Below are 11,295 nucleotides of genomic sequence, written 5' to 3'. Positions count from 1 at the left end.
TGCTATTGCTCCAGCCAACAATCATGACTGTCAAGGAAATGCCAGCCTGAAAGCACAGGCAGGAATGAGGCTGAACAGAGAGAGCTGCTGGGCCCGCCAGCCTCAAGGAGGCCCAGCTCAGGGGAAGGACAGCCAAGCAGAGGGACCAGCACGCACAGACTCCCAGAAGCAAAGGAGAGAGTCTTAGCAGCCAGCAACAGCCAGTTTATTAGGGTGGGAGACAAGGAGCTTGGGCGGGGACTCCAGGGAACCTGAGCTGGGAGCTGGGAATTCCTGCTGGGGTCCCCGCATGGTGATGGCCCAGATAGGGCGTTGCTGGAACCGTGCATCCCAGGATGGTGCCAGCGCCTTTGAAGGACATGGAGGTCATCTGGTCAGTGAAGTGTCCTTTTCATCTCTAAGGCGACGGAGGGCAGGGGTCATGGTCTGTCACCCCAACAGAAGGCACAGGTAACACAGCAGGCAGATGAGGGACAGAGGACAGGGCAGGATGAGCGCAGGGCACAGCCAGTGGGGCTCACTGAATGCTCCCCTCCACTCGCAACAGCACGTAGGCCCTGAGCCCTGGGGGCAGTGGGAGGCGGGCAGCAGCCAGGCGGCATCGCGCCCCCAGCTGGGCACGCACGGTCAGTCGGGCGAGGTGCTGCAGCCGCCGCGGCTGGTTCTCCATGCTCAGGACAGAGCTGTAGAAGGCTTCGTGCTCCTAGGCCAGGAGATGGGCGCCGTCAGATGGCCCCACATCCTAGGACTGCGCTCTTCCTCTGGGGGTGACCTCTACCTGGGACCCCTGAGGTTTTGTAGTATGAACCTCACCTGTGTTTGCTGCACCTTGAAGCCTTCGGATTCAGAGCCAGACAGGCATGGTGGGGGATGGGGGCAGTTTAGGGGCTCAGCCACGTCCGTGCCCACCCACCCTGAAGACGCTGCTGTGATGGGGGGACGGGCTGCTGAATCTGAGATGCCCCCAAAAGAAAGAGGCTGAAGAGGTGTGCAGCCAAAGGCCCTCCCTTCCTCTCCTCCCTCAGGGAAGCCCGTGCTAGATGACAGGCCCGGGGCACCTCCTTCCTGTCCCCAGAGCTTGGCCTCAGTGGCCGTACCTTCCACAACTCAGGGGGCACGGCCCCTGCCCAACCGCTGTCTGGAGGCACCTGTGGGTAGGCATTCAGGAGCACTTCCAGCGCCCGGGGACAGTTGGCACAGAGCTGCAGCTTCTGGGAAGGGACAGTGTGAGAGCAGTGGCCCCCCACCCCCTGGCCCAGGGCAGACCCCCTCCAACCAAGCCCACTAACCAGAAGCCACAGTGCAGTGGGCAGGGCACTGCTGGCTGACCTGGGTTCATTTTCCTTTCCTTTTTTATTTTCCCATTTTGGGTACTCCCAGCTCAGCACTCAGGAGCACTCCTGGCAATGCTTGGAGTACCAAATGGGATGCCGGGGACTGAACCAGGTCACCACATGCAAGGCAAACACCCTACCCATTATGCTATACTATCGCTCAGGTCCCTGATGGAGTTCAGTCCCATGAGGCCAGCAGGAATGATCCCTAAGTGCAGAGCCAGGAGTCAGCCCTGAGCACCGCTGGGAGTGGTTCAACCCCCATCCCCACCCAAACCCAAACCAAACAAACCTACAAATCTCACTAACCACTCCATAGCCTTGCTCCTTGCCTCAGTTTACCCCGCCCTAAAGAGCTCCAACCCCATGGCTCCACATGGCCCCTGGGCAGTATTTCCTCCCTTTCCCATTTCCTTCCCTGATTATCTCCACATGGGAGGAGTGGGCCGGCCTGTGGTTGAAGAGCCGCCCCCCCCCACCGCCCCCACCCCCCCCCCCGCCCGCTCCCTGATAACAGCAGAGACTTGGGGCCTCCAGACCGAACTCTCCCCAAGGTACCTCGGGGTGCACCGGTGGGGCCCCATAGTCCAGCAGCGCCGCGAAGAGGACCTCGGGCTCCGGGCTCGGGACGTCCTCGACGGCCTGCAGTGCGCAGTCCATGGGTGTGTGGCCCGCTGCGTTGCGCACCGTGGCACAGGCGCCGTGGCGCAGCAGCAGCTCGGCCAGGTACCCGCAACCGTTGGCGCAGGCGTTGTGCAGCGGTGTGTGGCGCTTGCGCCCGGCCACCCGGGGGTCGGCCCCGGCCTCCAGCAGCCGTCGGGCCACCGCCTGGTGCGGTCCGTCGGGGCCCTCGGCAGCCGCGCACGCCGCGTTCAGCGCCGTCTCGCCCTGCATGGTGCGGCGGGCCACGTCCGCGCCGCGCTCCAGGTACAGCGCCACGTGCGCCTCCAGGCCTCGCGCCGCCGCCACGTGCAGGGCCGTGGCCTCGCTGTCCCGCGCCGCCAGGTTCACCTCAGCACCCGCCTCCAGCAGCAGCTTGGCACACCTGGGGTCAGGGCCGAGGCCTGGGGTAAGTCCGGAGGGCCCAGGGCCCAGCCTGCCGCCCTCCCGGGCCCGTACCCCTCCCCTTCCCATTCAGCCCCCCACACTGGTGTCCAGCCTGATGCCCAGCTGGCACAAGCCCCAGCTCGAAGGGCCATCGGAGTCCTCAAGAACAGTCAATCCAGGGGAGCGGTCTTGTGGCCAAGGACACAAAAAGCCCAGAGGGGAAGGTGCTTGTTTTGTATTCTGCTGCCCTGGGTTCGATCTTCTGCATTCCTTATGGTTCCCCGAGCACCACCAGGACTAATTCCTGTGCGCAGAGCCAGGAGTGAGTAACCCCCTGAGCACTGCCGGTGTGACCCAAATACCAAAAAGAAAAGAAAAAAAAAGCGTAAAGTCCCCAACCTTGTCCATGTCAGGCAGCACCCCCAGCCTTAGTGGGTTACCCTATCTGATCAGGACTCAAGGTCTGGCACTAAATCACTTGTCATGAATCTCTGGACGTTGGGACAGCAGAATTTTGAAAATCCACAACACTAGAAAGCATCGAAAATTCCAGTATGAGGGCGGGAGAAAAAAAAATACTACAGCAGGTAAGGCTCTTGCCTTCCATGTGGGCCGCCTGGTTCAAATCCGCAGCACCACATACGTCCCCCCCAAGTGCTGCCAGGGGTGACTCTGCAGCGGGAAGCTGGGATTAGCCCTGGAACTTTTTGTTTGCTTGGTGGTGCCACAGCTTGAACTCAGGGTCTCACTCTGGCGAGGCAAGTACTTCATTGCTGGACTCCGTCCTGAGTCCTTAAGCCAGGACCTCGCTGAGGTAAATACACATCCATCCATCGTCAACACAAGTGGGGTAAAGCAAACGCACAACAAACTCCACCTATAAGAGAAACTGGTAGGGAGCATGAGTAGGTGTGGGCACCCCCCCCAAATAAAGTGGGGGGAGGAATGAAACAAACAACCAAGGATGGAACTCAGTAGGAGAGCACCCCCTCACCTTATGTGAGGCCCTGGGCTTGGTCCCCAGCTCAGCCAAAACAAAGTTAAACAGTAACTTATAATTCAGAATGGCCAGTCAGAGGGCAGTATCTACCCCAAGGGGACTCTGATAACCAAGGGGGATATGTGAGCAGCCAGCTACATGTCAACTTCTGAATTTCTACTTTTTCTTGTTTTTTTTTTTTTTTTTTTTTTTTTGGTGGGGGGTGGACACACCCAGCAGTGCTCAGGGTTTACTCCTGGCTCTGCACTCAGGGATCAATCAGTCCTGTGGTGCTTGGGGGACCATATGGGATGCTGGGGATCGAACCCAGGTTGACCTTGTGCAAGGCAAGCACCCTCCCCGGTGTACTATAACTTGGTCCCCGGCCCACGAGTTAATTTTTGTTTCCAAATATACTAAAAAAGTTAAATAACACCAAGTTCAAGTGCATAGAACGATAGAACTCTTTAATGTAAAACACATCTTTTGGGAGATAGTACGGGGGTTAAGGCGCTTGCTTTGCATACTACTGATCCTGGTTCAATCCCTGGCACCCCAGATGGTCCCCTGCACATGGCCAGGAGGGACCCTTGAGCAAAAAGCTACGAGTAAACTCTGCACAGTTGGGTGTGGCCCAAACCTTCTCCCTAAAAGGTCGTTTGTAGGGAGCAGAGAGATAGTTTGAGGGTTAAGCCGCTTGCCGTGCACTGATCCCTGAGCACCTCCAGGACCAACCCGTAAGCATCCCTGGTGTAGCTCCCCCTCCCAACAAAATAGTCTTTTTGAAAATTATGTGCTCAGAACTTGAGTGGGGCTGGAAAATTCAGACCACTCCAGGTGCTACCCCCAGAGCTGGTCAAAGCAGAGAAAGGTGCCCGGCTCGTGAGCTGTTGGGTGTCTCCCAGGACCATTGCCCAGCCAGGCAGGCGGTGGCCAGGTTGTAAATGAGCAAACAGCTCGGCAGGGGGTGGGAGAAACGATGGAAAAGAGAAGAGGAAGCAGCAGAGGGCCCCAACCAGGTCTCTTCCTCCAGATGGCCTGGAGTATGGTGATAGAGGGTTCTGGAAACAAGGTCACCCCAGAACGCAACAGGGCTTCTGCCTCAAGGCTTAGTGAGAGACTCTTGGACACATCACTTACCCTTTGCTTGTTCTGTTTTGGGGGCCACATGCCACTGCACTCAGGGATCACTCCTCCTGGCACTGTTTGGAAGGACGGGCCATATGTGGTGCCAGCAACTGAACCCTGATTGGCTGTTTGCGAGGACAGAACCTTGGCCTGCACCGTCTCCCCAGCCCCTGCTCCCCCTTTCTGAGACTGTTTCCCTGGCCACAGGAGGCCCCTTGGGTGCTTATGAGGATGTGTACCGGAGGGGCTTCCCTCTTCCTGTGTGAGCCCGCTCTCGCTCTCTCACACATGTACCCCTTCCCCAAGGGGTCACCTGGGCACCTACAGCAAGGACTCAGGGGTAGTGCAGAGATGCAGGGGGGTCAGGCCCTCCTTGGACAGCACATTGGCCCTGGCGCCGAAGGTCAGCAGCAGCCGCACGCAGTCGGACCAGGCTCCGGCGCAGGCCTCGTGCAAGGCGGCTCGGCCCCCCACGCGGGCGTCCAGCTCAGCTCCCTGCTGGATCAGGTGGCGGACGCAGTCGGTGTGGCCTTGGGACGCAGCCAGGGCGAGGGGCGCCGTCTGCTTGGTCCTGGGAGTCAGCACCCAGAATCCTGGGGAGAGCAGGCAGGGGGTGGGGTGGTGTCAGAGACCCGCGCAGCTGGTGCTGGACCCCTGGCACCAGTGGGTGAGCACAAAGGCTCTGCCGGGCTACCCTGTATAGAGGGGCCCGCTTAGCCTGGAACTGGGTTGATGTACCATCTGTCAGCACTGACAGCGAGTCTTTTTTTTTTTTCTTTTTGGGTCACACCCAGTGATGCACAGGGGTTATTCCTGGCTCTGCACTCAGGAACTACTCCTGGCAGCGCTCAGGGGACCATATAGGATGCTGGGGATTGAACCCGGATCGGCCGTGTGCAAGGCAAATGCCCTATCTGCTGTGCTGTTGCTCCAGCCCCAGACGGTGAGTCCTGAAGACTGGTGACCCGGGGTTAAAGATTCAGGCTCTGCCCAGCACCTGGATGGTCCTTGGCATGGTGGGTGTTGAGGGGCTCTCCTGAGTATGGCCTCCAGGCCCAAACAGACAAAACCCTGCAGGGACTAACAGGCCGTGAGTCTCTTTTTATTTTTATATTTTTCATTCCTTTTTGTTTTTCTTTTGTTTTGAGGCCACAAAACCACTTATCTTGTGGTTCTGAGCGTAGGGAGCCACTACTGACTCTGGGCCAGATAGAAGCCAGTCTCCTCCTTGTAAAACATGGACTCGTTATGATTGGGGGCTACAGCTGGTGCAACTTAGGGTGGAGGTCGGTATTAGTGGCTCTGTGCTTTGGGGGTCACCCTTGTGCTCTCTGCCCGAAAAGCTCTCTTTCAGGAACCCTGGGTCTTGTTTTGGTTTGGCTTGGGGGTCCACACCCAGTGATGTTCAGGGCTTATTCCTAGCTCTGCCCTCAGGGATCACTCCTGGCAGGGCTCAGAGGACCATATGGGGTGCCAGGGGATGAAACCCACGTGGGCCATATAGAAGGTGAATGTCCTAGCCACAACCTGAGTTTGCTCTCTTCCTTCACTCTGGCCTTGACGGTGGGATGTAAATGCGAGAGGGCATGAAGCTGAGCTTGGGGGGCGTTGGGGGGGTGGGGTCAGTGAACAGTCCTGAAGGATCCTGGACTTGAGGATACTCCAGAGGTTAGGGCCGTGCAGAGGAAGTGGGGGTAGAGAACAGAGGAGACAAATAAGTGTGGGGTGGGGAAGGAAGAGTGTGGAGAGGAAAGAGAAATGGTGTTGGATCCAAACCCGAAACGAGGCCAGAGACAGGAGAGGGTGGGGCAGAGGTCTGGTCTGTGCTGACCTCAGTTCCATCCCTGGCACTGGTTCTTGGAGCGGCCCCTGATCACAAAGCCAGGAATAGCCCCTGAGGATTACTGGGTATAGCCCCCAAACCCAAAACAATCACTAAAAATAACCTTCAAATTGCAAAGCGTATGTCTTGCACCTGGCCAACCTAGTTCAATCTCTGGCACCCCAACTAGTCCTCCGAGCCCTGCTTGGAGTGATCCCTGAGCACAGAGCCAGGGGGAAAGCCCTGAGCACAGCCAGGTGTGGCCCAAAAACAAACAAAAGGAGGAGAGTGGGAGCCGGAGCGATAGCATAGCAGGTAGGGCGTTTGCCTTGCACGCCAGCCGACCTGGGTTCGATCCCTGGCATCCCATATGGTCCCCCAAGCACCGCCAGGAGTAATTCCTGAGTGCAGAGCCAGGAATAACCCCTGAGCATCGCTGGGTGTGACCCAAAAAGCAAAAAAAAAAAAAAAGGGGGGGGGAGGAAGAAGAGGAAGAGGAGGAGGAAGAAGCAGAGGAGGAAAGAGAGGGAAGAGGAGGAGGAGGAAGGTAGAGGAGGAAGAGGAGGGGGAAAAAAATGATTAGGGTTATGTTCTATTTGACTATCAGATTTCCGGAGGGTAAAACCCTGAGAGGGGTCACATCTGATAGTTGAGGCCAAGCAGGAACTGGAAGCTTAGGAATAGGTAGATAAATTCTTCATGTGCTGAGGGCACACCTCTGTGTGGGGTTTGAATCTCCTCCTGCGGATCTCAGCTGCTGGGAGAGCTGAGAGCCTAAGGAAATCACCTGGCAGGAACACCAAGATTTTGATCACAGTGCTATTTAAAACAGGTAAAGGGGCCTGAGAGATAGTACAGCGGGTAAATACAGCCTTGCAAATATCCGACCCACGTTGGTTCCCAGGTACCCCATAGGGTCCTCTGAGCCCCACCAGGAATGATCCCTAAGATCCTAAGATGAATCCTGAGTACAACTGGGTATGGTCCAAAACCAAAACCAAAACCACCCCCACCAAAAAAAAAAAAAGGAAAAGAAAAAGAAAAAAGAGCATATGGAGAATGATTTCATTCTCTGAAAGGAAAACATATGGCGCACGCAAGAGAAAGATCTCATTAGAATATCACGGTACTACTACGTGACTAATAGAAGAATTTTGACGCTGATCAGAGAAGCCCTCCCCCCCACCCTGCTCATGCTTCCGCTCAGTTTGGGAGTGAGCTGGATGGGTGGTGTTGCCAGGAGGGTGGCCAAGCCCCCCTGTCCCCAGGGCGCCGTCCCCACCCAGGGATCCTACCCTGTTCAGCCGACCAGGCCAGCTGGTTGCTCACTGTCTCCACGATCATGTTGGCGGCTTCTTCGTCCTGGATCAGAGCGCGGACCTGTGGGAGGTCGCCGGCCAGCAGGGCGCTGTGGACGGCTGGGTCTTGGCAGGCACGGCGGGGCCTACTGACCTGGGCGCGGGCACTCGGGGGGCCCCTGCGGCTCCGGGCCTGCTGGGCAGCAGCCCGCCGGTCCTCCCATTCCAGCCACTCCTGCTGCAGGCGACGAGCGCGGGGTGTGGACGAGGCGAGGGGGAAGCTTCCTGCCATGTGGAGGGGCCCAGGGGGCTGGGCAGGGGCAGCTGGGCAGAGTTGGGTTCCCTCAGCCCACTGGCACCCCAAGGGCCAAGGCGTCACCCTGCCCCTCACCCCTAACCCAGAGACAGGAGCAGCTGAGGCTATAAATAGGCCGTGCTGGGAAAGTTTCCCCAGAGGAGACTCTGGAAGCCAAGATAGTGGCGAGGCCACCCCTGCCCCCCAGCTCCCCGGGGAGGGACCCTTAACCCTAACCCCTCAGGTTCGTATCCTCCCTGTTCTGGGGTGGGGAGCCCTGGGGCTGGAAGTGAAGAAGACAGGAAGAATCGGAGCTGACCCCCCAACTGTCAACCCATCCCCCCCAATTTGTCACTGCTGTAGAGACGTAGACCCCGCCGGGGAGACACCTGGGGTAGCCACAGTAGTGACCCCCACATCCACACAAACACACACACACACACAAACACACGCCTCAGAGCGTGCAAACCACTTCCGTAGGAGATCTTGGTTCAATCCCCGGCACCTCATCCTTCCCCTTTCCCCCAACACTACTAGAAGTGACCCCCAAACCAAAAATAAAAGAATAAATCACTCGTACACAGTGCCCAGGGTCAGGTGAAGAGCAGATCTGGTTTGGATAGTAAATTCTAGAACTGACTCTAGTCAGCATCCGTGAACACCTCTGACGTAGGTGATGCTGTCTGACCCATAGGACCTTAAGGCGAGACGAAGTTAAACATTTGCCCAAGTCACAGTATGGGCCAGGGAGCCAGGGCGAGGACCCTAGATGGGGTCCCTCCGCATGGTGCCCAGGACACCCAGGAGCAGAGCGGTGACCACTCCCCACCAGGCGGCAGCAGGCTTCAGGAACACACTTCCAGCTCCCGACAGCACTCCCCTGAGGGCCTGAGGGGGACCAGGGGTGGCCCTTCCAGCTCTGGGGACCCCAAGCCTTGGAGTGCGGCGGCACTTCCCGCAGCCTCTAGAGGGCAGCAGGAGGCCATGCATGACGCTTCAAAGGGCCGCTGGGCTGCAGGGGCCAGGGATCCGCCCCGCCAGGCCTGGGCACCTCCTTGTCCCCTGACCCCACGTTTGGAGTCTTTAGCATCTCTCTGCTGCGCAGCCTGCAGGTCAGGCGCTGGGGGAAACGGCTAATCCCCTGCCTTCACGACAGCCCCAACCCTCAGCCCACACACGCCCCAGCCCCAGGTCTGCGGTGAGCCCAGGCCCCCTTCCCCCCCACCCCCCCCAGCACTCTGGAACGCACCCCAGTGAGTTTACGCTTACTGGTGGGTTTGGGTGCTGGCCAGGCCTGGCACATGGCAGGGCGTCCTTTGCTGGGTAGCCCCCGGCGGGTCAGGGCTCTGCCTCAGCAAACACTGGTTCACCTGCCCCCGGGGGCGGCAGCCACCTGGCTCTCCCCAGCACTGCCCTTGCCTGCCTCACCCACGCCTGCCCCAGCATCTGGGTGATGCTCTAGGGCGAGGGGGCCCAGAGGACAGATGAGATCATGCACAGCGAGGGCTCGGGGCTGCGCAGAGAAAGATGCCTCTATCCACACGGCATGATTAACCCTGCTGGCACCCCTTCAGCGTTTTAATTGCTCTGCCCACGGCCTGGCCGAGCACCCACAGCTGGATTCCCAGGGAGGGGAGCTGGCAAGGTCAGGAGGGGCCAAGGCAGCCTGCCTGCGGCCCACAGTGGTCCCAGGACGTGGGGCCTGGGGTCCTCCCAGCCTTCATTTCAGGGAAGGGGGTACCACCCCACCATCCCACCGTGCTCCACAGCCTCTGGGCTGTCCCCCAGGCCTGGAGTTGCCAACTACAGCTCCCCTCCAGATGCCCTGGGTTGTCTCTCCTGTCCTGAGCACGAACTTCCTGAAGGCAGGAAAGGAGGGTCCTACTTCAGCCCGCACCGAACCCACGGGGAGCCAGTTCTACTGGCAGGAGCAGCATGCCAGGCGGCCAAGTGCCCAGCCAGCCTCAGAGCACGGGAACCACTCATGAGACCTGGACATTGGTCAGGACTGAGCAGTAGGGACCAGGGCTCCAAGTCGGGCAGGCCACTGCAGGCCAGGTGCAAGGGGCCCACACAGCCAGAGCGGGCAGGAGTTGGCAGTTGTGGCTGGAGAAAGGGTGTGACCTGCTCAGCTAGACAGCAACCAGTGACTGTTGAGCTTTTTTTGTTGTTGTTGTTGGGGGCGGGGGGTGAGGGAGGGGAAGCAGCATGAGTGAAAGCAAAGGAGAAATTAAATAACTTTTGTTTCATCTATTTATTTATTTATTTATGGCTTTTTGGGTCACATCCCAGCTATGCTCACGGGTTACTCCTGGCTCTGCACTCAGGAATGACTCCTGGTGATACTCGGGGGACCATATGGGAAACTGAGGATTGAACCCAGGTTGGCTGTGTGCAAGGCAAATGCCCTCTCCACTGTGCTCTTGCTCCAGCCCCTAACTTGTTTCTTAAGTGTCACCATCTACAGTATTTAACTGGTAGGGTCTTAGGGGTATTGCGCTCTGCCACCACACCTCCCACCAGAGCGTCCATTTCCTTCCCCTGACATGGGGTTTTCCCTTTTCGCTGAAGAGCCCCATCACTCATGCTTTGTGTACCCAGGGTGGGTCCAGGGCTCTCCTGCTCAGCTGAAGCCCTGATTTGAATCTGGAGTTCTTGGCCGTGCCCAACGGCGCCAGGGATCTAACTGGAGCCTCCCACATGCCAAGCAGGCCCTCCAGCCTGCTGAGCTCTCTCCTCCGAAGGCAGAGGGTTGTTTGTTTTGTTTTGGGGGCCACACCTGGCAGTGCTTGGCGTTACTCTTGGCTCTACTCAGGAATAACTCCTGGAGGTGCTCGAGGGACTGTCTGAGGTGCCAGGGATCAAACCCAGGTTGACCACATGCAAGGCAAAAGCCCCACCCTCTGTGCTGTCTCTCTGGCATCCGGAGGTGGAATTCTTAAAGCCTCTCCACACTTCAGCCTTCAGATGGGCTCCATGGCAGCAGCTGCTTTGACGCCTCCCCATCAAAGGACCCGGCACTGCTAAGTGATGGGTGAAGCTGGGGTTGGGGTTCAGGTTGAGGCCTTGAACCTGCATCCCTCTAGCACCAGTTAGAAGAATCTTCCTTTCTCGCTCCAGAAAGGAAAGCAAGATAGGCCACTTGTAATTATTAGACCTTTGGCCCCAGTCAGGGTCAGTCAGGGTCAACATCAACCCTTGATCTGATGTGACAATAATACCATATCCTTGGGGTCATCCTCCCCCAAGCACTCAACCCTGGCCTAGTTACAAAACATTCAATTCCAGGTGCCAGAGGCAGTATGGTAGCTAAGGAGTTTGCCTTGGCCATGGCTGATTGATCCCTGTTTGATCCCCATCTTGGTTTGGTCCCCAACACTGCCAGCAGTAAA

General features: G+C 58.0%; 1 protein-coding gene across 1 annotated transcript; it reads right to left on the bottom strand.

Moving 5' to 3' along the window:
* Nucleotides 1–268: 268 nt before the first annotated feature.
* Nucleotides 269–7,900, bottom strand: ASB16 (ankyrin repeat and SOCS box containing 16). Its single transcript, XM_056126622.1, has 5 exons — nt 7,606–7,900; nt 4,814–5,081; nt 1,893–2,379; nt 1,098–1,211; nt 269–703 (listed from the first exon to the last, which is right to left on the bottom strand). Exons 1-5 carry the CDS (start codon nt 7,898–7,900, stop codon nt 518–520), a joined length of 1,350 nt encoding a protein of 449 aa, XP_055982597.1. The 3' UTR covers nt 269–517.
* Between the last annotated feature and the right edge of the window lie 3,395 nt (nt 7,901–11,295).

Source organism: Sorex fumeus, unplaced genomic scaffold (genome assembly GCF_029834395.1).
Source record: "Sorex fumeus unplaced genomic scaffold, SorFum_2.1 ptg000063l, whole genome shotgun sequence".
Taxonomy (NCBI): domain Eukaryota; kingdom Metazoa; phylum Chordata; class Mammalia; order Eulipotyphla; family Soricidae; genus Sorex; species Sorex fumeus.
Note: the sequence above shows the minus strand (reverse complement) of the source record. Positions and strands in the feature narration are given on the sequence as shown.